The 26,303-nt window shown below is 42.7% G+C and overlaps 2 protein-coding genes across 4 annotated transcripts in view; one reads left to right on the forward strand and one right to left on the reverse strand.

Moving 5' to 3' along the window:
* The window catches only part of USP49 (ubiquitin specific peptidase 49), an 87,417-nt gene extending 64,482 nt beyond the window's left edge, over positions 1–22,935 (forward strand). For 2 of the 3 annotated variants that reach the window (XM_073224425.1, XM_073224423.1), the window contains 5 exons: positions 8,545–9,910; positions 11,226–11,430; positions 14,753–14,861; positions 15,393–15,598; positions 16,581–22,935. In XM_073224425.1, coding sequence (XP_073080526.1) covers positions 8,573–9,910; positions 11,226–11,430; positions 14,753–14,861; positions 15,393–15,598; positions 16,581–16,771 — 2,049 coding nt within the window. In that variant the 5' untranslated portion in view covers positions 8,545–8,572 and the 3' untranslated portion in view covers positions 16,772–22,935. The remainder of the gene's footprint in view (positions 1–8,544; positions 9,911–11,225; positions 11,431–14,752; positions 14,862–15,392; positions 15,599–16,580) is intronic. The other variant, XM_073224424.1, reaches the window with a different exon arrangement.
* Positions 22,936–24,392, reverse strand: TOMM6 (translocase of outer mitochondrial membrane 6). The gene is made up of 3 exons (XM_017673458.3): positions 24,188–24,392; positions 23,466–23,570; positions 22,936–23,255 (listed from the first exon to the last, which is right to left on the reverse strand). The coding sequence occupies exons 1-2, from the start codon at positions 24,313–24,315 to the stop codon at positions 23,474–23,476; spliced, it is 225 nt and encodes a 74-aa protein (XP_017528947.1). The 5' UTR covers positions 24,316–24,392; the 3' UTR covers positions 22,936–23,255; positions 23,466–23,473.
* Positions 24,393–26,303: the final 1,911 nt, after the last annotated feature.

A 26,303-nucleotide genomic window follows, 5' to 3' on the forward strand; every position in this document is an offset into this window, starting at 1 on the left:
GAATCTAAAGGGTATATTTGAGCTCTACAGGACCACACAGGCAATCTCAGAGACTAACTCTGCTGAGGAAAACTTGCACTGCTTTGATTTGGTGTGTTAATCGGGTAGGGAGCATGCATTTTTAAGTGAAACTAGGTGTGATAGGAATGAAAGGTGTCTTCATAACTTGCCTAATTGGTGATAGGTTTGTATCTCAAAGTTTTCGTTTGCTGTCAGAGAATATGTTACTTGCTTTTTTGTCTTAAAAATTTTTGTAGAACTTTTTTATTTTTCACAGCAATAAAGAAACTACATTTTGTTTAACAACATTTTCTGTGTTATTTTTTCTTTTCCTTTTGGGTATTCCAAGATGCCTTCTTTTATCATGTCCTTTCTTTTTAGGGAACTTCTTTTGGTTCTTTTAGGGTAGGTCTGCCTGTGACAGATTCTCTTAGTTTTCCTGCACCTGAGAATGTATTAACTGCCTTTTAATTCCTGAAGGACATTTTAGTTGAATATAGGATTCTGATATGACAGTTCTTTTCTTTCAGTACTTGAGAAATGCTATTTTGTAGAACTTTTTAAGGATACACAAAAATAAAGAGTGCAGTATAATAAACTCCAAGTGCCTATCAACCAGCTTCAGCAATTATGAAAGTTTTGATAATCTTGTTTTATTTATCTTCCTGCCACTTATTTCCCTCTAGAATCTTTTAAAGCAAATTTTATACATTGTAATATTTCACCTATAGTACTTAAGTCATATATCTAATATATAAAGACTAAACAAAAATATAACTACAGTACTCTTATCACATCAAACTGATAATTATTTAATGTTATCATAGTACTAAGTCTGTGTTTAAATTTCTGCAACTGGGGAAGGAGCCTGGAGGGAAGAATGCAAAGGCTTGAAGGAACTTTTGAGGGTGATGGTTGTGTTGATTATTTTGGTTGTGGCGATTTCACAAGTGTATACCATGTCAACAGTTATCAAATTGTACACTTTAAATATGTGCAGTTTATTTTATGTCAAATATACCTCAATGAACTTGTAAAAAATACAGTGGGATAACTAGAAACAGACAGAATTTTAAAACATTTTTTCCCATTACCTGAAAATATTTTTATATAGCTGCATTTGGTTGATATGTCTCTAGGGTTCTTATAATCTGTAGCAGATCCATCCACCCATCCACCCCTGTTTTTGTTCATGCCACTTATTGCTAAAGACTCCAGATCATTGATCCTATAGCATTTGTCATACTCTGGTGATTTGGGTAATTGCAGCCTTATGGTAGCATGTTCCTATCTCCCATAACCTGGTAGTTAGAGTCAAAGGCTTCTCTGTACTCAGGTTCAATTCTTTTAGCAAATATACTTTATAGGCAAAGCTGCTGTGAACCTTTTATTGCATCATATCAGGAAGCCTATAATGTCTGGTTGTGCTGCTTTTTGTGTAAAGTTGATCAGTGGAGCAGATGTTGTCAGCTTATCCATCCATTATAAAATTACCTGTCAGCTTCCACCTACTAGTTTAAGGAGCTGCTGCCTGGATCCATTATTTCATTAGGGGCAAATTGTTATTTGGGTGTGTCTGTGTAATTTTTTAAATCTGCATTGAAATGTAATTTACATACAGTAAACTGAACATATTTAAAGGGCACAATGCAAGAAGTTTTGGTATACACACACACACACACACACACACACACACATACACACACACACCTTGACATATATATATATTTTTGGTGACTAACTGCTTAGCTGCTATAAAGAACATAGTATTTTAGAGGCATACTACAGGGACAAACTGATTCCTGTTGTCGGATTTTTGAAAGGTAAAACCTGATTATCTCAGTGTCAGTGATAGAGTTTTTACATGTAGCAGTGGAGTAGAAGAGGGAGACTTTAGTTTGGACTTTGCTTGTCGGGGAGATCATGTAAAACACCCCAAGATTGGAGCCCATAAGCCCCTCTGATATGGAGGCAGCATAAACTACTAAACTCTGAAGTTATCCCACAAAATCCTTACACAGCCAACCTGGTTATCCTCCATTCCTGGCTGCCACTTCTCTGCACAGAGTCACAGGTGACATTTCTGAGAGCGTGTATGTGTGCTCTCACAGTATAGTCAGAATTTCTCTGAATTTAATATGAGCAGTCTTCTTTGACCACCTTGCACCCAGTCTACTACCTTCCTAGAAAAGGGGTTAAGTTTTAGGCACAGACCTCTTCAGCAAGAGAAGCCTTGAAGGCCAGCTAGCTTTGCTGTGTTCCACAGATGGCATCTCCTTATCCACTATCCATCATCTTTGGTATCTTGATCACCAGGAGATCTGGGGAAACAGTGAATATAGCTTGGTACTTGGTCTTTGCTGCTACCAAACAAAGAAAAAAAACACAAAACATGTTCAGAAGCATTATCTTGCAAATATCATTAATATAGTGTACTATTAATGTATCAGAATGTGAAAATACAACTTGAGACAGTCCCTGCATGAAGTGGTAAGATTTTATATTCAAAATTATTTGTGGGACTCTGAATATATTAAAAAGTATTGAGTTGTATGCTTTAAATGAGTGAATCTTATGGTATATAAATTATGTATGGTTTTTTAAAAGTACATGTGAAAACTAAAATACATTATTTTGTATAGAAATGATACTTGACATTCAGGATGAAACAGATGAAGCTACCGAGAAGAGAGCTGAAGACAGAACCTAAAGGAAAGTCTACATTTCAAGGAAGAGAGACACATGAAAACAGAGAAGCTGTGATTGCAGACGTAGGAAGAAAAACCAGACAATAGTAGCCTAAAAAGCAGGCTGTTGAACTCAGCTATAAGGAGATTGCTAATGACCTTTGAGAAAATAGGTTCCATGAAATGAATATATCAAGGAGTGAGTTGTGAGGAAGATGAAGTTGTACATTACTCTTGCCAGAAATAAAATAGGCAGGAGGAAGGCCTAAAAATAGTGTCAAGGAAGGGCAACCTTGTGTCTGTCTGTCTGTCTCTTTCTCGACAGGAAAGACTTAGGCATATATGTAGCTAGACAGGAAGGAGGCAAATGAAAGGGAGCAGAGACTGGAGGTACAGAGGGCTTAGACCCAATTCTGGCTCTTACTATGGTTGGAGAAGCTGGTGTTGGGTACAGAGAAAAGCATTGGTTCTGTGCTGGTTGTTCTTTCTTTGTCATTTCCCTGTTTGGTAGCAGGCATGGCCCACTTCCCTGGGCAAACCACAGTTATGTGCCAGGCCCAACTCCCTAGATGAACTCTACTCCTTTTTCATTGAAGAAAGTAGATCCTAATGCAAGTGAGAGAGGCATAATCATGCAGGCATAACTTTAAAGCTGTTGTAACTCCTGATTAGACAAAGTCATTCTTGAACATCAGCACTTGATTACTGATGCTGGATGAGTGTTGCACACCTCCCAAGGCCCCAGCACGCTAGCACCCCAGCACACACTCCATCACCTCTGGCCGAGAGCCCCTGCTTAAGTAGCCATTCCAGCTCCCTGGTCAGAGAGCTGAAGAACACATGTAGTCCGAGCTTCAGGACCCCTCTTAGAGAACTCAGCCTCTCCAGGAGTCTCTGGACCACCCTCTGATCTATAGGGTTTCCCTCATCCATTCCCCACCCCCCACAAGAGGGACAGTGGTAATGAAGGGGAAGAAGAAAGTGCAGCGGCTCGTGAGGACCCCCACACCCATTCAGCCATTCCTCACACAGACACTGCCTTGAGCAAAGGACTTCTGAACAGTTTCTTTCCCTAACCTCACCCTTCTCAGTCTGTGACTCTACTTTGTTTTCATTATTTTTTATTTATTATTTTTGGTTTTTATTTTAGCCATAATATAAAAAGTCAAAAGGCTGGTTTCATCGTACTTACAATCTAGCCTTTTAAAGCTCTGCATAGTACTCTAAAATACAGCATTCTTCCCTTTTGGGTTAACTATATCTACATGTGGTTTCTACCTTGTTTTTAAAAAATGTTTTACTTAATTGTATATTGATGTTAATTTTCCCATATCTCTTGACATAAAATGTTAGTTGAGAATAAATTTCATTTTTAACACATTATTTGTAAAAACGTATTCACTGTGTCTCTTCAAGCAGTCTTTGCATGCCCTGTGGTAATGAATTTAGGGTACACTTAGTAAGTTGAAGGGTTAAAATACCCTGCGCTGCCGCATATGGCAGTGAGCAGAATCGCAGATGTTGATGATACCACGTAATTAGTATTCTTTTATGTAAATGAAGGCTGTCAGCATGTTACCATAGTGTCTCTTCTCTCTGAAGCTGGAATTTATGCCACTTGGTCTCACCAAGACCAGGCAGGATTATTCCACTGTTTTTAGTTAAGAACTGAGAAGAAATCAATACAATGAGAGAGAGAAGAAATGGAAATCTGCCCAAAGTAGATTTTGTTTTTGTTTTTTTTTCTATTTTGTTTTTGTTGATTTTCTCCTCAATTTCTGGTGATTTCTGGAGATGCAGTTATGCATTTGAGATCAGCTAAGAAATTGCCTATTTGAGAATAATTGGAATCGTCCAATTAAAAGGCAAATAATGCTTTCAAGCTATAGATTTTTGAAAGATGATTGTAATGTTCAGTTGTCTTATACAGAGACTTTTTAAAAAATGGTGTGAAAAATCCAGAAGTTTCTCATCAGAACAAAAGTCAAAAATTGAGAAGAATTCATTACCTTCTTTTAATTTAATATCTACTGATATTAACTATCCTGGAATGCTTTTAAATATTGGATTATGGTTTTTAGCTCCAGCTGATTAAGATTTTAGAAATAAAACTATGGTAATATAGCAAAAGCTAATATTTTGTTAGATTTACTTTCCCCATATGCATATATATCCAGGGTGTGCAGAATATTTACTTAAAGTTGCTGATCTACTGAGTGATGGAGAACTATTAAGGCACATCATGTTCCTTCCCAGTTACACTACATGTTTATCTCTTTTGGATACTGGGTTCATGTCACACTGGATGATGTATGTTTTAAGTGAAAATGTTAGGATCGTATGACCTTTGGGAATTAGGAAGGAAAAGTTATACATGTCAAAAAAATGTAAAATAGAATTCCTCTTTATGCCTGTGGGTGTTAGGCCTTGTTCTTAAGCGGTCAGAATGTGCATGAGAGGTAAGTTCAACACATTGTCCTTCTTGAACTGAATATACTTCAGATTGTGCTCTCCTTATTTGTAGTTTGTGTACTGGTTAAGGTGGCTTTTTTCTTTGTGTCTCTTTTGGGCGATTTCCATTTCATGATCAGATACGTTTTTCCTCTAGAGAAGCTACTCTGCCTAGCTTAAATCAGTGTGCTGAGGTGCAAAGTAGCCTTGTGTTTTCCTGAATGGATTTACTACACCATATGGCAGGTTAGTGAGTCACCACAACAGATTTGTAATGGGAAAAGGGCTGGGCAGGAAAGGATGTGTGTGATCAGCAGATTTATAGATCAGAAAATGAAATTGGAAGAAAGAATTTCCAGAGTGCCCTTTCCATTTGACAGACCTCTGTGGAAAGGGCGTGGAATGCTTTTTTGGTGTTTTTCTATTTTGGCTTTTGGTTGTTCCAGCATATTTTTTCTAGCACAGGAGTTGACTACATAAAGCACCAGTGTTCAGGGTGTTATGTTGCTATATTCCTATCCACAAAAAGATTCTCTTTGTAGAATTTGAAGCTGTGCTGTGTTTCATGTGATAAGATCTCAGGAGCAATTAAATTCCTGAGGATACACCAAAGCCCCTGTTGGCTAACATGGGGATTTGCCGGAGTAGAAGAAGGGGCAATTCAGGTATGATTGAGTGAGTACTGAATCTCTCAGAGGAAAGAAAACAAAAAGAAAATCTGAGTGAGCTAAAGATAGTATGTCCTGTTGGTATATTGAAGTCTGTGATAACTATACTTCAGGCACTAGCCACAAGTGGCTATTTAAAGTAATTAAAATGAAATAAAAGTAAAAGTTCAGTCCCTCAGTCTTACTAGCCACATTTCAAGTACTCAGCAGGCATGTTTCTGATTAATACAATATTGGACAGTGCAGATAAAGAATGTTTGCAGAAACTTCTACTGGACAATGTTGGTCTAGTGGAAGATTTTGAGAAATAAGTCTTTCCTTGATTTCTATAAGTTCTTCACCCCTATATAATTTACCAGTTGAGTGCAGTGGCTCTAAGGGTTTAATGTACAAATCAATCATCTGTAGAACTTGTTTAAAATGGAAATGTTAGTCCGACTCCAGACTATGATCTGTCAGGTGTGGAGTTGTGACCAGTTATCTGTACATATGACATATCCTAGGGAATTCTGATTCTGGTAGGTGGTTCAGGAACTACATTTTGAAAAATATATTAGTGAGAAATTTGGGGATTGCCCATCTTTGATTTTCCCTTCTTCATACTTTCATTATTTTGTGTCCCCAGTAAATGACTATAAGCATCACATGCACCCAACTTGAACTCTTGATTGGCAATAAGCAGCAAAAAGAAAATTCATTTATTTATTATTTTGATAAATATTATTTCAATATTATTAAGACATTATCATCTTAATGTCTCTGTGGTTTAATCTGGCTGTGCCCTACAATAAGTAAACAGAAATGGTTATTTCAGCACTGTGTGGGAGAGTAATTCTGACAAAATACCTTTGACCACTAAGAGCTGAACATCTTTATAAAGAATTTTAAAAAAAAAGGAAAGGAAGAAAGAAATTAACACATGACCTTCTTTTTGAAGATGATTAGTCTTTCCTTTGTATGATTTCAGGCTTTCTTATATGGGTACATGGCCTATGCCATCTGTAATGGGCAGTCAGAAATGGGAAGGATCTCTAATTTGGTCCTGTGGTATATCTATAGGTTTTGCAATCAATAGGAACAGGCCAAAAAGGACATCTGGAAAACCAAGTAAAGGAACTACTCAGAGATCATTGGATTTAGAACTTCTCTGGGTGTGGAACCTCATAATCACGGAACTGCATTTGCTCACAGAAATGAAAGTGGAGAAAAAAATAGAGGTGAAGGAAGTTCACTTTATCAGGGCAACTATCTTTAAGGAATTGCAAATATTGGTATTGGGGAAAAAAACACAAACTTCTCAAGGTCCCAAAGAATAAAAAGTTCTCTTTTAAAATAGTTGCCTAGCCTCTTTCCCTTGAAGAAATTTCCCATTAGGCTTCTTTAGTGAACAGTGTTGAAGAAGCAATGTTAGGAAGACCAAAAAATAAGAAAAAATTTAAACTGAGTATGTTATCACTGTTTTAAAAAACATTTTCACATATATCATCCAGAAGATTTGCTGTTTCTCTTTTGTCTTGGTAGCCTGTTTAAATACTGTAATACCGGTAGCCAATAGACTTTTGTCCTTAGAGTTAGATCTAATTCTTTACTTACCTATCCTTTCAGTAAAGAAGATAACAGTTTTCCTACCCTTTTTCCAAGATGTAAATGTTCTTTTAAAAAAGACACCTACCTTGTCTTAGTTCCTCATGGTTGCTATAACAAGAATAGCATATAAGGTAGTTTATAAACAATAAACACTCATTTCTCACAGTTCAGGAGTCAGGAAGTCCAAGATTATGGCACCAGATTACGTGTCTGGTAAGGACTTCCTGGTACATAGCCATATGGCTCACTCTGTGGTGTGTCCTCAAATGTCAGAAGGAGTGAAAGAGCTCTTTTATAAGCGTACTAATCCTGTTCCTGAGGACTCATTCTATGCGGGTCTGCCCATTCGGGACCCAGGCACCTCCCAAAGGCTCTATCTCCTAACCCCACCTACCTGAGAGGTTAAAATATTAGCATATGAATTGGGGGGGGAAGCAAAAAACTCAGACCACAGTGGACAGATAAAATGTTATTGACCGTCTACCTTCTTAGCCAGGTTTTTTGAACTCAAGAAAATAAAAATGATCCTTTGTACTGTAGAGGTCTTTTATCTTATCCTGTTACCTCTGCTTCGAAATACACTGAAAGCCACCTAAGATTACCTTTTCATTTGAGGGTCTTCATCTCTTCTTCTGACACTTGAAACACCATCTATGTCTCTCCTCCTCTCCTCTCCCCTGTCCCTTTCTGCATACAACCAGGATTTTGGTCAGTATGAGATACAGAGGCTTTCACTCCTAAGACAGCTCAGTTCAGGAATGGTTCAGAATACAGGTGTTTTTACCCTCATGGCTGGTTGGGTGCAATACGAAATAAGGGTAGTGACATTTCCTACGGAACAGAAATCAGCCTCACATAAAAATCAGATGATATTCCAGAATTAAAACAGGCTTAGAAAAATTAATGCTTCAAATTGGTGCTAAGCTCCCTCTCCACCCCATAGTATTTTATGATTCATCCCTTTCAAGTTTGTCTTTCTGTAATTCTCAGTCTATACCAAATTTTGTTTTCTTTTTTAACTTGCAAAGGAACCAATTTTGAATGAAACTAATGAGGACTGAGTTGAAAATACCAGTTGCAAAACTTTTTGTAGGAAAATATTTTGCTGAAAGGTCTTTTTTTTTCTCTCTCTTTGGGCCTCTGTCGTGTAGGTTGAAAGAGTGGAGACTTCTCTAAGACATGGATAGATGCAAACATGTAGGGCGGTTGCGACTGGCCCAGGACCACTCCATCCTGAACCCACAGAAGTGGTGCTGCAGGGAGTGCACCACCACTGAGTCGGTGTGGGCCTGTCTCAAGTGCTCCCACGTGGCCTGCGGCCGGTACATCGAGGATCACGCCACGACACACTTCGAAGAGACGGGACACCCACTAGCCATGGAGGTCCGGGATCTCTACGTGTTCTGTTACTTGTGCAAGGACTACGTGCTCAATGATAACCCCGAGGGGGACCTGAAGCTGCTGAGAAGCTCCCTCTTGGCTGTCAGGGGCCAGGAGCAGGACCCACTGGTGAGGCGCGGGCGGACGCTGCGGTCCATGGCCTCGGGCGAGGACACGGTCCCGCCGCAGCGCGCCCCTCAGGGACAGCCGCAGATGCTCACGGCTCTGTGGTACCGGCGCCAGCGCCTGCTGGCCAAGACGCTGCGGCTCTGGTTCGAGAAGAGCTCCCGGGGCCAGGCCAAGCTGGAGCAGCGGCGGCAGGAGGCGGCGCTGGCGCGCAAGAAGGAGCAGGCGCGGCAGCGGCGGCGCGAAGTGAAGCGGCGGCTGCTGGAGGAGCTGGCCAGCGCCCCTCCGCGCAAGAGCGCGCGGCTGCTGCTGCACGCGCCCCGCGCCGCGGCCCCGCGGCCCGCCTTGCCGCGCGCGCCCGCCGGGGGCCGCCTCACGCCGCGCCGCGCGCCCGCCATGGCGCCGGGCGTCACGGGCCTGCGCAACCTGGGCAACACCTGCTACATGAACTCCATCCTCCAGGTGCTCAGCCACCTGCAGAAGTTCCGCGAGTGTTTTCTAAACCTCGACCCTTCCAAAACGGAACAACTGTTTCCCAAAGCCACCAACGGGAAGGCTCCGCTCTCGGGCAGGCCGGCCAGCAGCTCGGCCACCGAGCTGGCGGCGAGGAGCGACCGGGCCAAGTCGTGCGAGCGGGAAGGCCTCTACTTGAACGGCGGGGCCTCCATCAGCAGGAGCCTAGAACTCATCCAGAACAAGGAGCCGAGCTCGAAGCACATTTCCCTCTGCCATGAACTGCACACCCTCTTCCGAGTCATGTGGTCCGGGAAGTGGGCCCTGGTGTCGCCCTTCGCCATGCTCCACTCGGTGTGGAGCCTGATCCCTGCCTTCCGTGGCTACGACCAGCAGGATGCGCAGGAATTTCTCTGTGAGCTGTTGCACAAAGTTCAGCAGGAACTCGAGTCCGAGGGCACCACGCGCCGGATCCTCATCCCCTTCTCCCAGAGGAAGCTCACCAAACAGGTCTTAAAGGTGGTGAATACCATATTTCACGGGCAGCTACTCAGTCAGGTAGGTGTGTACCCACCCTAACGCCGACTGCGCATCCCTTTGGAGGGAGGCTTCTGTGTTGGAGTTGAGCTTCCTGTGAGTGCCTGCCTAGGTTGTTGGGCTAACTAGAGTAGCCAACATTTGCTCTACTTAGGCATGATTGAGGTGGCCAGTGTACCTTTCATTGTACGGTGCTTGTGATGGCCTTGCTGGTGAACTTGCCTCCTGTGTCTTTCTGGGCAGATTTTTAGTTTAACTTGCCATGTCGCTTCATATTCAGTGAATGTCTTTTACTTTTACTGATGACATGGGTGATGTAAGAGTCTTAAAGTCGTCATGAGTAAGTACCCATTGTTGGCATGCCATCCTTTGATCAGCGTTTGGAAATTGAATCGTTTGCCTATAACCCTGGTTTCATGATAGTTTGAAAGAGCAGTCTTCCTTCCAAGGCATTCTTTACGTACAAGGCATGGAGGTGGCTAGGAGGATGCGAAAGGCTTAAGCAAGCCTTCTCGTGTTCCCCATTACCTTTTGTTTTCTGGAATTTTGGCCATGTAGGAACATAAGGGAAGACTCGTAGATAAGGCTTTGTGAGAATATGCAGAAGAATTTTTAAAAAGGTGGGCAACTAAAGACATTTTCAGTTAACCTCAACACTATGCCAATAGAGTTTTGTGTCTTGGTATGTAGAGTGTTAAAAGAATGATGAGTGAGATGGGAAGAGAAAGTTTATTTAGGCTTTTGTTTTTTAGCATATGGAAGGGTAGTATTTATCAGCACTTCTCCTATCTCCTAAGGGTCCATAGGAAGAAAGGTGCATCTGCGAAGGTTATAGTGGGAGTGGAGGTCTAATCATAAGGTACTTTGAGGTTCTTCTGACACAGGGATCTGCATAGGGGGATATTGCAACAAACAAGGGCAAAAAGAGAGAGGCAAGTTGGATGGGATGGGAGGAGTGTGAAGATGAGAGAAGCAGGCAGGAACCTGCAAATCTCCAGCTCAGACTGATTCCTGAGTGACTCCACAATAATGTCCAGATGTACTCCTGCAGCACTGAAGGGCAGAGCTTGCTTTGGGAGAGAAGAAGGAAAGGAGTGGGCAACAGTCTCAGTGCTGGTGGTTCCCCAGTTCCTGCTGGCGTCAAAGTTAGAAACATATACCACAAGTACTATGGTTGAATTCTCTTAAAGTTATGTTTATTATTTTAGTATTGCAATCAAGTATCTTTTGAAAACTCTGTACTTAGTTTTGGTTATGTGTCTTACATAACGGAAGGAAAAATGTATGTGGGAAGCATGGAAGTTATATAACCTGTAAATGAATCTTTTCATTCTAGGTCACATGTGTATCATGCAATTACAAATCCAATACCATTGAGCCCTTTTGGGATCTGTCCCTGGAATTCCCTGAACGCTATCACTGCATAGAAAAGGGCTTTATCCCTTTGAACCAGACAGAGTGCCTGCTCACTGAGATGTTGGCCAAGTTCACAGAGACAGAGGCTCTGGAAGGGAGAATCTACGCTTGTGACCAGTGTAACAGTGAGTGTGGAGGGGGCGTGACAGGGGGAGCATGCAACTGGAATATCAGATTAAGGTGCTTCTTTTGCCTATTAGTCAAAAATAACACTGATAATACTGAGTGATTCAAACTCATCTTTTAAAGATTTTTTTATCTTCCATTTTCCTGAAAATAAGTATGTGGGCATTTTATACTAAAAGCAAAACTTAGGAGTTGGACCCCTTTGACTCCTGTTGTCAAGAAGGTTGTCATTAGTTGTTATCCTGGGAGGTGTTTGAAAGTATGGATCCTGAAACAGGGACCCTAAGAATGTGAGCACTTGGCTTCTTAGTGCTCCAGGGGTCCTGCTTAAATTCATGAACATAGAGTCTGACAGTGATTCAATCTAAATTCAGGTGGCATAGCCTGTTTGTGTGCTGTGATATCAAGAAAAGTGTGAATATTTTATAACAAATTTTATACTGAATTTGTAGATTTAAAGTTTGTCAGAGGTGAAGCTAAAAGACTGGTACAACACAGAGAAAGCAAGGAGAAAGCCAGTCCTAAAGTGCATTGCTCAGTAGTATCTTCATAGTTATTTTCTGCATTTGTTGTTCCTTCACATGCCTGAAAAGTCCACATCTTAGAGGGGGTCCTAAGGAAGTATTTCCCTATCACAGCCGTAATTTTAAAGTGGACCTCTTTCCCTGTGGTTATGTGGGCATTTTACGCAGGGCCCCTCTGTCTTGGCGCTCTAACAAATGTTTTTGCAGACCTGGCGTGTACAGAGGAAATGCAGAGCAAATACTTGGATGCTCATGTTTGGGTGTTTTCCATATAAAGATTTGGAAACTATAATATCCAAACTGTAGAGATCTAGAAATTGATTTGCAGCTATATAATAGTTTGGACTGCAAGTTTTGGGAACAACAATTTTATGGTAGCCCTTAATATATTTGCATATAGCTTTTTAAAATAGTAAATTGTGGGAAACCTGTTCTCGCTGAAGATTCAGGACAGAAATCAAAAGTCATTCTTGATATTACTTGGCCATTTTAAAACAAAATTTGAAATGCTGTACTTAACTGTAGACTCACCTGTCCTGTTTCATATTAAAATATAACTTAAATTTTCGTATTAGAGCAGTATCTGTTTGGTATTTTAAAATAGTGATTCATAAAGCTTTTTACTTATAAGGAAGAAGCTAAGTGCTCACATTCTTAGGGTCCCCGTTGCAGGATCCATACTTTCAAATGCCTCCCAAGATAACAACTAACATCAGTCACAGCAGGAGTCAAAGGGGGCCTGACTCGTAGGTTTTGCTTTTAATATAAAATTTTAAAATAGTGTTCATAAAGATTTTTACTTATAAGGAACAGATGGATGCTTTAACTCCATCACTCTCAGACATGATAGATGAGGCAAGGAATACTTTTATTTTTGCAAGAAATGGTTTTTCTAGTTGCCAGATTTGCCAGTTTACCAGGATTTCTCTAGGCCAGTTCAAATAATAACAGGGAAGAAAAGCTGTGGTGAAGGGATGAGATGCATTGATCTGTGCTTGTGAAGTTTCAAAACTATCAGTCTTCCACCTCTCTGTGCGGCCAGCTTAATCAAATGGAGACAGAACTGATCAATCTCAATTGAATCAGTAATTCCTCTTTCTTTGTGAATTTCGTTTCAGAGAACAAAGCCAGATTCTATATTGTCTTCATCTTAGCTCACATACTCCCTCTGCTGAGAGTGGCGGTCACTGCTAGGGAGCTGCAATAATTTTCAAAAACCTGCTGGTGAATAGGAATGTAAAATAAAGCCAGGCACCTCTTTGAATTCCCTTTCTATTCATGCCCCCACATATTGTGACAGCCAGTCCCAATAAAAGCTTCTATGACACACTCATTCTGCTCCACATCCTGTTGTCACAAAGCTCCATGATACATCATCTCTGGCTGTGATTTGCTACGTTTCATGAGTGGTATACAGACAGGACTTGGAATCAAACGCCAAGCTCTTCAGACACTGAGAGGGATATGAGCAGCTCAAAGATAATTAGCAGGCACCACAGTAGGCCCCTGATTTTATACTCACATCCATTCACCAGTTTAATTAATGTAATAACAGCAGTCATCAGTAAATGGTTATTGAGAAGGCTTCTGATGGAAATTATGAAAACTTTATTTCCATCGTTTATTTGCTATAATTTAGAAAAGCATTTCCCCCACAATTCAGTAGCTTTAGAAACAAAAGCTACTCAGCACTGGTTCTGCTTTTGACTGTGTGAATTTGGTCAGCCTGTTAGCCTTGTCCTGCAGGTCCAGCAGTGTGCTTTTATCCAAGAAACATGAATCATAAACTAGGTACAGCATAAAAATATAAAACGAGCAAAGTTTTTTTCCTAAATATTTGTATGTACCACAAGCAAACCATGCTGGGAAAAAAAGATTTAAAAACTCTGCCCTCTAGTAATGTGTCCTTTTACCCTTTTCCTGAGCCTGAAATATATGCATTAATTCCCACTTTACAGGTGAGGAAACTGAGGTTCAGAATTCTGGATAATTTGTCCAATAGCATACAACTAGCTATGAGCAGGAAATAGAGTTAGGCCTACCTGATGAAAAGAAAAAGCTGAAGTTACATTATGTGCATCATACTTCAAGTTATAAACCCATATACAAAGACACAGAACCCAAATATATACATCTACTTCATGTGCATGTTGTTGCATGTGAAGTAATCATATGTTCATTATATTCCATTAATAAATCCCTGATACCAGGAGTATATCATCCTCAACTATACCAATTTTAGAAGTTGCAAAAACTTGAAAGTGGATACATTAGGATTAGGTTTGGTTGTCTGTAAGTCAACTCAAATAACAGTGACTTAAAAACAAGATGTTAAGTTTTTTCTGTAATATGAAAGAAATCTGAAAGACATTCAGAGTCTGGCTCAGTGGCTGCATGGTCCCTGGGGACCCAGACTTTCCATCTTTCAGCTTTACTATCCTACTTCAAGGCTTCCATCCTCAAGGTTACTTCCTGGTCCAAGGGGAATTCGAGTAGCTGCAAACTGTGGGAGGGACAAAGGATGCACCTTAAAACTCAGTCAGCCTTCTTTAAGCAGCCATGCCACACAGTCATTCCACTCATCTATGCCAGAATGTCCATGACCACACCATGCAGGCATGTGAGGCTAGGAAATGTATTCTTACAGAGGATCACATTATTGCCCCAAATAAAATTGAGATTCAAATACTGAGAAATACAGAGCTTGCACATTGAGTGGCAAGTCATTGTCTCTGCTTAGATAGGAAAGAATGAGATTCCTCACAATCTATGTCTTACACCTTTCCAAACCATATAGGCAAACGACGAAAATCCAATCCAAAACCCCTTGTTCTGAGTGAAGCTAGAAAGCAGTTAATGATCTACAGACTACCTCAGGTCCTCCGGCTGCACCTTAAGAGATTCAGGTGAGCTTGTGCTGGGGCATCCCAGGTGGCTGTAAACTGGGTAGTAGTTGCTTCAAAGGCTTTGGTGAGGATGCATGTCTTTGGTGTTGGGAGGGAAAGCCTGTTGCCTAGAGACCCTTTGCTTTCAGTGGAGATTAAATGTATCATGCCCAGTGAGGCAGGCTGATGGGACCCAGAACTGGGCTTCCACTCTCGTGGCCCTGTGTGATCCAATAGCCTATACTCGGTGTCAGTGCTTGAAACTTTTCTAGTCTCATTTGGGCTTTTATAAAGTCATCTTCAGAATAAAATATTATGAGATAATCCATGAAAAGTAGGGCAGGCAGTAAATTACAGAAAGATTATTGCATGAATTGCTTATTTAGGGATCTCTAGTTTCACAGCATATCATGGAACATTCACAGGAAATACATGTGGACATTGATTATGACTGTTTTATTGATGTGAAAAGCTTTCTCAGTTCCTTGTTTTATCCAACTCTGATAGCATATGCCATTTTTTATTAGTAAGAAGTTTATATTCATGTTCTAGGTGGTCTGGCCGTAATCATCGAGAGAAGATTGGGGTCCATGTCGTCTTTGACCAGGTATTAACCATGGAACCTTACTGCTGCAGGGACATGCTCTCCTCTCTTGACAAAGAGACCTTTGCCTATGATCTCTCCGCAGTGGTCATGCATCACGGGAAAGGGTTTGGCTCAGGACACTACACAGCCTATTGCTACAACACAGAGGGAGGTGCGTGCGCTTTACTCTGTGGGGTGGGGGAACACGGAAAAGGGTTGGTTTGTCCACATTTCACTGCTTTGCTTTTATTTCATCTATGGGGGATATTACATACATTAAAATTCAATGGAAAGAAGTAAAAGTTGGGTTCAAATTTTAGTTATATCACTAAGTAACAGCATGTAATTGTCCCAAGAATTGACAGGCACTGACACATGTGAAAGTGCTTAGCCTGGTGCCTAGCACATAATTCTCAATCACGGTTAGAGGTTATCACTATTATTAATTCTTCTGCTGCAGTCCTCAGTTTTCTTCTTGGTTATGCAGGAACTATAGGACCTGTGTGACCCCTTGAAGATACTGTGTGAATCTCACAAGCCTCAGCTCATAATACAGCTGAGGACACTTCCTGAGCGCTTACCATGTCCTTACCACCTCCCTCACCCTGGGAGGTATGGGGAGCTTTCAGTCCTTGTACCCTAGAGCAGAGCCTCCTGGCTACTGCCCTGAGGCAGGTGGGCTGCAGCTGTGTCTTCAGTGGTATACTATTCTTGAGTCCCTCAGCCCTGGGGTCGGAGTGAGCCAGTGAACAAATCACCTTTCATTCCTTCTAAATTTTCCTTTCTCACTCCTCTCTGTGTACATTTCTCCTCCCCTCCTTCTCCTCTTTCCATCTCTTAGCCTCCCATCTCCTGCTATCTTTGTACAAGGCCCTAATGAGAAATGAAAAAACCTGAATAAAAGTAGGACAAAAATTAGTCAGTTGATATTGGAAGCAGTACTGTGATGAGGTTTAGTGCGTTTTCTTAAAAGTTAATGGTTACAGGGAGGTCTGTTGGTTTCATTCACTTGTCCCTTCCACCACCACCAGTAATCAAGGGTTGGCTCTATTCAGAACTCCTCTGTGCCTTTCCTTCATCTCCTGGTTTTGCCTGCTGATTGAAAATATGAGTTGGATAGTTATTTTCTTTCTTTCTTTCCTTTGGTTTCCTAGGTTTTTGGGTCCACTGCAATGACTCAAAGCTGAATGTATGCAGTGTTGAAGAAGTGTGCAAAACTCAAGCCTACATCCTTTTTTATACTCAAAGAACAGTTCAGGGCAATGCAAGAATTTCAGAAACCCAACTCCAAGCTCAGGTGCAGTCCAGCAACAACGATAAGGGCAGATCACGGACCTTCCCCTGAATGGGAGGCACGTATCAAAGACTGGCTTGCTTTTAAACTATTGGTGTCTGTATATCTTCCCTCTTATAGAAGATAAGGTTTACTGCAGGAACAGATTACTAGGTTTGCCTCACTGGGTCTAGAGCAGAAAGTGCCAGCTGACTCCTGTCCTATCTTAAAATTTATAGTCACTTTTGTTTGAATGGATTTTGAAATTCCCTCCTTTGATAAAACAAATCAAAAGGAGTAACTTCTATGAAGAGTCTTTCATCAGTTGCTTCTGAATATAGAGGGATCTGGGTGGAGGAAAGAGGGAGGAAATTGATCATATCCAGCCAGGAGGGCAGCCATGTTTTCTTTCCATTATATGATTCCCTTGCTAATCAGGACCTCCTTGCAGACCTCCAGAAGAGCCCTCCTGATGTGAGCAGCCCTGGACAGAGCACGTGAGGAGGGACCCTGGGCTGGCAGCTTGCTGAATGGGATTGGTTCCAAGGCAGGAGGTGAAGTCTAAGGATTTGTTCCTACAAAGGAAGTAACCCTCAAGGGTTGAAAACTTGCAGACTTCCATTTTTAGGGAAGAGCAGTTGAAGAGGGGAATAAGATTCAGAGAGCAAAATTTCCCCATGCATAATGGGAGATTTTTTTCACCTGCCTTACCCTCCTTGGCTGCTGCTGTCATTTAATTATTCCACATCTTCTGAGATGGCCATGAACGTCCTTTCATTCTAAAGGAGCAGTTCAGAAGGGAAAGCAGTTAACTGGTACATGACATGTTCTCTGTTGTGTGCTGAGCCTAAAGGCACTCCTGGCTCAGCCCAGTTATTTAGCAAACACCTGGTTCAGGTCTAGGGCAAGCACATGGCTTGGTTTGAATTGGTCTGTAGGTCACTTGCCTGAAGCATTCTCAGAATGAGTCGAGGGTGAGCAGGGATAGCTGGTGGTCCAAGGTTTATCTGAATGTCTGTCACCCTTCTTACCTTGGTGCAGTGTGCAGCTTTTCTTAACCTGCAACTTCTTTCTAGCACCTGGAGGGTTAGAACATTCTTGATCAACACAAGGTTTGGGAGCTTTTGCATTCCTAGGGTTTAGGAATATGCCCCCTGTATGTCCAAACAGTTTACTGCTGATGGCCTTGGCCAGTTTCCTCCCAAATCTGATAATCCTACGGTTTCTTTGCCCACCCACACTCAGTCCATCAGAGAAAAAAGCAAGAATCCTGTGTCTTTTACTCCAGTGCTAGTAAAATACATCTTTCTTTTTAAACTGGGTCAGTTTCTAAGTGGAATGAAATTGCCAAGATGGAAACCCTCCTCCCAGCAGGCACCACTGAACTTCCCTCCTTAATCCTTTGCTTAGACTTTGCCAGTAAAAGTGAATGCAAACCATAACTCTCATTGTAGGGCTGCTGCAGCCTGCCTCACCCTGTCATTATGAATGCTCATCTTTTGACTGAGTATATCATTATTAACATATCAATTCAGGTAGAAGTACAGTTACCACTTGAAGGGAGTAGATGTGGAAAGGAGTTTGAGGATGGGTAGGAAGTTGGGAAAAGAGGGTCACAGCTTTAGTGATTTGATGAGCCACATTTCCCAAACAGATCTGTTTGTAGCATTTGCTGTTGACCTCTTTTAAGATGAACTCTCCCATAGGACCTGCCAGACAGTACTGAGACATGGGAAATTCAGAAAGAAAATGGCTCACCCTGGTAAGGAAGGGTGAGTGACTATATTTTGAATAAAACTTGCTTTTTCCAACACTGTGAGGTTTCTGTAATATTTAGCTTTTATTTGGAAGCGATAGCGTATGGCATTTTTTATGCTGTTTGGTTTATATTGTCTACTGCAGGCTTCTTTGTACAAGCTTGACCTGGGCCCACCCTCTCCTGGACACTGTTTTGAAGTGTCACAGCTGCCCGTGTTGCCAGGGGCTCTGATACTGTCTATACTTGCTAGATTAACATTTTTAAGCTGACATGATTGATAATGACTTTTTGTCTCAATAGAAAAGCCCATTACCTCGAAAAAACCAAGGAGAGTAAAAAGGGAATGAAAATGCCTCATCTTTCATTGAATGCTATATTTATAATTCTAAAAAAAGATAATTTACAAATGGAGAACTAAAAGAGCATCTACTTCATCCCTCAGGCTGTTCAGGGGGAAATTCTTAAGAAAAATAAGCATATAATGGAAAATTAAAAGATCTTCAAATTTAATTTTAAGAAATAGTTTTATACCAAATCGTATAAGGATTATTAAGCAGTCTAAGGACTTTGTAAAGTAAGTACTTATCTGAGCACCCCTGTATCAAATTAATAAAATTTTAAAAAATGGATTGGAATGAAACCACTATCAGAGTCCTCGCTGAGCTGCACACTCTGAAAGATGCCCCTGTGGTTAGACACTTCAGGTACCCAGGGGCAGCAGCACTAGACGCTGTTGTGAAGTTAGTATTTCTGAAGAATTTTATTAAAAAAGGAAAGAGTCCCTGCCGCATAAGCCAATGGATATTGCGAGGGAAATGTCCCTTTGCCTTTAATTTATTTACATATTGGAAGTAGGTGAATTTCTTAGTTGCCTCTTACTTTAAATTGAAAGATTCTCAAGGGAGGAAAATAAGAACCCGGTTGAAGTTGACTGGATGCTGCCAAATCAAACCCAAGATATCCTAACAACTTTATGGGCCTGCTTCTCTCCCAGACAAGTAGTTACAGGGTCCCGTTGCAGGAACCCTTTGTAGTTGGCTGGTGTGTTTACCTTCTGCTGTAGCCAGCCACGATGAATACACCCCAGCCCTCAGAAAGGATTTTACCTCAGTCTACCTTGACCCTCATACTTGTGGTTCGGTTGCCTCTCAGATAAGCATCCATGCTAGTATCAAAACAATTTAAGAATGCCTCACAGCCAAGAACTGAAGCTTTTATTAAATGGTGGGTAGAGCTCTTGTCAGCTTTGATCCAGCCTGTCAGGCTGAGGGGGGCAGTGCCACACTGTAAAGAATTTCCAGATGTCTCTTAAAATGTCATGAATAAAATTGGAAAACTGTAGAAGTGTTAATGTGTCCTATGGACTCAATAGCAGAGTTTATTTTTGCTTTTAATGGCAAGGCTTCTAGAGTCAATGATTGTATGAGTTCCCTACTCTGGCTATGCTTACAGTGCCAGCCAAATGTAAGAACTAGTGGGGTGGTTGCTGGCAGTGGGCCATGGCCCTAGCCAAAGCCCAGCATAAGCCTGAGAGAAGTCAACAGTAGTGCAGAATGAAAACTTGGTTGGGTGCGGAGGGTGGGATGTGGGTGGGCAGGCAGGGAGGGAGAAATGGAGTTTTACTTACAAAGCTTTGTTAACTAATTTTATACAATTCATAAAATTTGGTGCCTTGTACTCAATTATGGTTTGCATGGAATTGAAAAGATTAAGGGAAAGGATTCCTTCTTGTCATTTCAAGGGGCAAATGGGTCTGTATAGTGTAAAGGACATTTGGTGTCACTTTTTTAAAGCATCTCATGTCTCGTATGTGAAAGCAAATTATTCTTACCAGCAAATTCTGAAATTTTACTGTAATGTCCCAATCTTTGTATTTGTGATTATTCAACAAAGGGCTGCTTTTCAAGGCAGACTATGTACCCCATTCTCTTTCACCACCCCTTTATGTTCCAGATGTTAACCTGGGCCTTTTCAAATCAGGCTGAGGGGGCTACTGCTTCCTAAACATATACTATATCCCTATCTGGGGGTAGATCTTATGAGAGGAAGGGTTGCTTTTCCAGCTGGTTGGGAGAGCACAAATGTTCAGAAAAGGTCTTTTAGTTTTTTTAATGCTGGGTAGAACGCAAACAAAAATGGTTCCTCCTGAAGTCATACTTGCTTTAGTTCTGAAGTTCTTTTGCACAAAATTTCAGGAAAGAGTGCAGAACGCAATCCCGTATATGTGAATCTTTAGATTCACACTGGAAAGCCAGTGCACCGTGTAATATCAAAAAGAGAAGGCTCAAAGAACCTGCCCCAGCCCCCCAGACCCTTGTCTATGCTGACTGGGATGGGGTGAAGAGGCTGTGGAAGGGGTTAAGACCCAGTCAGCTTACCTGCAAGGCTGTTTACAGCATGTTCCTCTTACTCAGACCTTAAGATTTTCACTGGGCTCATGAGACTTCACCAAAGGGTGTTTAAAAAGCTCACCACTCAAAGCACATTTGATAATTAGGTCCCTCCGCCTAATTCCTGGCCTAATTTGGCGAGGAGGTTTTATCTTTGGAGTAAAACCCCGTGGCCATTTACTTTTTCACCAGGTAAGTATGCATCTCCCTGGTGGCTCAGATTCTTTTTTAGGTCAACACTAAAGCTCAAAAGCGCCTTCTAAATACGAATGTGAGTTTTTAATCTTCCACGATTAAACTAACCATTCTCTTAGTCTAGAGCTTTGACTTTAACCTCTGTATACTCAATTCAATCCACACATTGCTTTAAATACACCACAACCACTACAGCACTGAGGCAAATGGTCATTTTTGTGGATTCTTTCCATACTTCTGTTGGCATGTTTCCAATTAAAATCTAAATAGATAGTGTAAGAAATCTTCATAATACTGTGTTAACTAACCAGGACTAGAAACAATGTGATGGGATATAAAACTAACTTCCCCTGGGGAGAGAATGTTTTGTGTTGGAATGAAAGTGTGTTCATTTACAGAAACAATGATTATTCATCAAAATTTTTGGAAATTGTAGATTTGGTAGCTCCATTTGCTAAATTCTTACCACTTTTGAGGAATTAAGCCAGGTTAAAATAAAACTTTACCTTATCAGCATTATGGTTTTATAAACCAAACAACAGTAAACACTATCACTTGAAGGTTAAACATTGCATTTTGCATGAAATTTGAATTATGCTTTTGAAAACTGCCATGCCTTGATTTTTTCCAGATTTTGATTTTCATCTTTAAGAAATTCTATCAAATAGAACTGTTCACAATTTTGAGTAGATTGGGTAGCGGACTTCAAGGATGTAAGTTTCATTCCTAAGACAAACAGGAGGTGCTGATATATCTTGTCTTAGCAGTATCTGATGCAGTTCTGAAGGGGCTTAGAATCTATGCTATGGGTTAAAAGTTTCCTTCCTCATCACTATTTCAGGGGGTAATGCTTTAAACGAAACCTGAGCCTTGCTCTCGTTTCTGACCCTTTCTCGTCTTAATGCTCAGTATGATATAAACCTATCAGATCATCTATGGTCCTAGTGTAGACTCTTAAAGGTTCCTGGTTTCATGTTAAGTCCCCTACAGGCCTGAATTCGTACAAGCTTCCTCTGAACAGATGGGGCCTACCTGATTAATACTAACAAGGGAATAGTGCTTTAAAAAAATTAAGTAATCTAGTTCCCCAACAGCTTTCTTAACAGGGATTTATGCTGGCAGGGTCAAGGACTATTTTGTCTTACTTTAGTGAAGAGATTGCTACAGACAACATCTGTCACCTCTAACAATTAGGCCACTGATCCTTTCTAATTCATGTCCTTTAATCTCATGCCTGTTCCATAGGAGACAGGACAGAAAAACATTACTTTTTAAAAAGCCTTCTAGAGTTGAATAAAGTAGAAAAAAAAATTGTCAAGGGGAAACTGTCTATCTCTACATCTTTCTAAGCCTCTGACTCTATGCCAGTTCCTTACATATTCCATTTCCAAAGGACCCCAAACTCCTGGGCAGTGGCCCCAGCATAAATTTTACAGTCAGAAAACATCTATTTCCTTGTGAAGGAAGCAGCTTCCTCAAGCACTTTACTGTCACTTTAGTGCCCACTGCCCAGGCTCACTCACATCTTGTCTCCCCCTGCACATCACTGCCCACTTTCTGCCAACAAAACCCACTCTATCACGACGACAAAGCCCCCCACCCCAGTGCTTGGAAAACCCACCTGGCACACTAAAATGCTATGCAACAGCAACTCAAAAATGGAAGTTCCTCAAGAATAAGCTTCATCCTATGTTAACATCGACGTACAGTGGCTACACTTTCCATTTCTTTTTTTCTTTTAATATTAAACAAACCACCTCTGTTGCAATCCATATTTGGGGCTTGTTCCTATCTCTGAGTGAAATACAAATCATGTTTCTATCATTTTTGTAAATCTTGACTTTTTACACCTTGTTTTTGTAAGAAGTTTCTTATTAAAAAAATAAAATAGCTGTCTGTGTGCTGTTTTTATTTCAAGTATCTGTGAAAATATCACTGGGTTATTCCTCAGGGCAGGAGCAAAGATGACCCCCTACAGAAACTTAGGAACTATGTACAGAACTTCATGGAATATAAGACAACCCTTTAGCTTCAGCCTGACTGCTGACCAGAGAAGGGAGCTCTGAGTGGACTCGGGAAGAAAAGGAAATCAGGCAGGGAAGGGAAGGTGTCCTGTGAATCAAACTTCAGCTGCCATCAGGGTAAATCTTGTGATGGTCACAAATTGGAGGCTGTTTTTGGAAGGTTCGAGTACAGGGCAGGTTCCATGTGTCTGCAATCAGATGACAGGACAACAGGCAGTGTTAGAATGTAAACTCACTGGGAGGGAAATTTGTGAGACTCAAATCTCTTGCAACAACTCAACACGTTTATGAATAGGCAAGGGGTTTATGTCAAGACTCTTCACTGTATATTGTGAATAGTCGATAAAATTTACTGCTTTTCCCAGCACCTAGATGCAGAACAGTGGTTGCGTGCTTACCTTTTTGGCTACACCCCTGGCTGTGGTGCCATTAGATCAATGTCACTCAAATTCCTGGCCAGCCAAACTCCAGCAGCAAATAGTCCCAAATTAAGGATCAAGTTCCTAGAAAAAGAATGTATTATATTAACCATCTGATCACTGTGTCACTTGTCTTAATTAAAGCTAGTGGGGGGAAAACCACCTCCACAAAAAACACACTGTTCTAGAAGTGCAGGAGCGCTGATCATTACACGGTAGATTGCCCAGGACCCATGTTTCTGTGCCTAGTTAAGAGCAGGATCAGATTAAGCAAAGGCCAATTAAGCATTCGTCCAGGGCCGAAAAGCCTGTTTATGCGTTGGCGCCGCTTCTTCCCGGGTCCCCCTGGGTCAGGGTGAAATTCTCTAGTCATAACCTGGTGACTGAAAAGACTGGTTTTGCCGCACTAAACTTTGCAAGTCAAGAAGCTGAGGAAAACAACCAGAGCCGCTAAGAAGCCACATGTTGAGAGTGTAAAAAACTCAGGGGCGCCAACCTCAGCCAGAAAGGTTAATACTTAAGGTATATTTACCTTATATATATATAATATATATATAATATAATATAAAATATATAAAATATATAAAATATAAAATAATATATATAATATAATACGTAATACTTAAGGTGTATATATATATATATATATATAAACGAGCGTGGGGGGCAAGAGAGGGACCTAGCTCCTGGGCCTGGGTTACCTCCGGAAATCATTCCTATCAGTGGCGAATCGATAGACCCCTCGAAGCCAATCTCCTACGTTGTCCGGAATTTCAGAAGCTTCATTTGCCGAGCCGGCAGCGTTCATACCGATCCCACCAGAAGCCATGACAACACCTCCTGGTTCCTCAAGGCCGCTCACAACCCACCCTATCGGCGCAGGCGGATTACGCAACTTCCGGCTTCGCACTTCCGTCGGCTGCTGGCTGACAGAGGGAGCCGTGGCTGACATGGGGTGTGATGCCCGGAAGAGGGAGAATTCGCGCCCCGAACTCTGCCTGGGCGGGGGCGGCCGCCCCTCTCTTAAGGCACCTGGTGGGGTTCCACCTCCAGCTCCCTCCAAGCCTTCGGCTCGCCAAGCTGGTCACCGTCACACGTGGGCTCCGAGTGACCTCATCATTGGCTCAGAAGGAGGATGCTGGGGATGGGGCTGTGAAGTTGGGGGAGGAGCCTGTTTATCAGGGGGTGCGTAGTTTTGGGGAATGGGGTTCACCAAGAAAGTACCGGTAAAAAGCCATAGAATGTGCCAGCTTAAGAGAAAGCACTCATCTCGACGCCTCTCCCAGTGGTGTCCCTGACTGCGTTCAGTGTAGGATTTTTATGGGGTAAGCAGTGCCTCGCTCTACCGCCTTACGGATCACCCCCCACACACCGTCCCCATCTCTGGACTGCGCCACTAGCAAATGGTACAGTGCTTCCTGGAGGTGTCGCTGTCCCCAGCTTGGAGGCTTCCGGGGGTCGGCCAGGGCCCAGGAAAGCGCTGGCCTTAAGAAAAAGCCTTCGGGTTCCGAGTCAGAGGAAAAGGAACACGTGGAGCAGGAGGCGTCCTCCTTGAGATCAAGCGGCGTCTCCAGACAGTCCTGTTCCCATTTTCTGGGCGCCGCCGCCTTGCCCCCAGCTTTAACACTGCTGTTGTGGCCTCAATCCACGCAGCGCCCCCTGGGTTTGCAGACCCGAGCTGGCCGCACCGGCGAGAAGGGCTGCTTGGGAGAAAGTCTCGGTGTTCAGCTTGGCGCAGTTCCCTCCCTCACTTCTGTCGAGCCTCTCCTCCCCTGTTGGGGGCCGAGTTAGAAACGCCCATCTCAGAGCTGTCTCTGCAAGATCCGGGCGGGGCGACCCCCTAAAGCCAGTCCCAGTTAGGGCTCTGCCTCCCGCCCCGCCGCCGCCGCCGCCGCCGCCGCTAGCCCTCTCCCGGGTTTCCCCACCCCTCCCCGCCTCCGCCCACCAGAGGGCGGCCGCGTCCCCAGTCCAGAAGCAAGTCCCGAGCTGCAGCCCCCAACCAGGGCCCGGGGTGGGTTCGGGAAGCCCTTGGAACGCTCCGGCCAGGGACGCGCGGTGAGAGCTGCGGGCTCCGAGGCTCGGGTCTGGGGGATGCGTGGGGGGAGATGGGGTTGTTGCCGGAGGGACGGGACGGCGTGCGACCGGGGCGGGGGTCCCAGCCCGGGAGAATACCCTCTTTTCAGCCCAGCCCTAGCCGCCGCCCCCTTCCCGTTTGATCTGCACCTTCTCCCTTACCAAGGGAAGCCGTACCCTCCAGTGTCGGGGCGGGCTCGAGCTGACATCAGAATAGCGACTCTTAAAGCAGCTGGGGCAGCAGTCGTGCCAGCGCAGCCCCTCCGCCTCGGTGCGCCTTGGGGAGAAGATCAGCTAGGAGAGGGAGGAAGAATGGCTTATTCATTCATTCATTTACTCACTCATTCATTCATCCAGTAACCGCGCCTTAAACCCAGTTAACGCTAAAGCACTTCCACATTCTCATTTGATCTATTCAACCACTCTCCGACGCAGGGAGGGCTGATTGGCCTGGCTAGGAGCCCCCAGCCTAGCAGGTGGCACAGCCTGAATAAGTGTGACCCAGGTCTCCTGGACTCCCAACCCAGGGTTCCACGCTGCCTCTTAGGCTGGCATTAAGGGAGTTCTTTGCATGATCAGGCACGGCACTGGGCACCTGGCATACTGAGATAACCGTCTGTCCAAGAGTTCCTGCTCCGGAGAAATTCTCCCAGCCCAAGAAAATTTGGGGGACTTGGCTTCCAATGGGGGAGGGTACAAAGGCATGGGTCCCACATGCCCAGAGCTCAAGTCAGAGCACAGGGA

This window comes from Manis javanica, chromosome 16, assembly GCF_040802235.1.
Source record: "Manis javanica isolate MJ-LG chromosome 16, MJ_LKY, whole genome shotgun sequence".
NCBI lineage: Eukaryota > Metazoa > Chordata > Mammalia > Pholidota > Manidae > Manis > Manis javanica.

Bases quoted from the DNA above. Each gene is read 5' to 3' on its own strand.
- TOMM6 (XM_017673458.3), bottom strand. From the start codon at position 24,315: ATGGCTTCTGGTGGGATCGGTATGAACGCTGCCGGCTCGGCAAATGAA. The intron at 23,571-24,187 runs GTAACCCAGGCC...TTCTTTTTCTAG, and splicing joins GATAGGAATGATTTCCGGAG to GAACTTGATCCTTAATTTGG.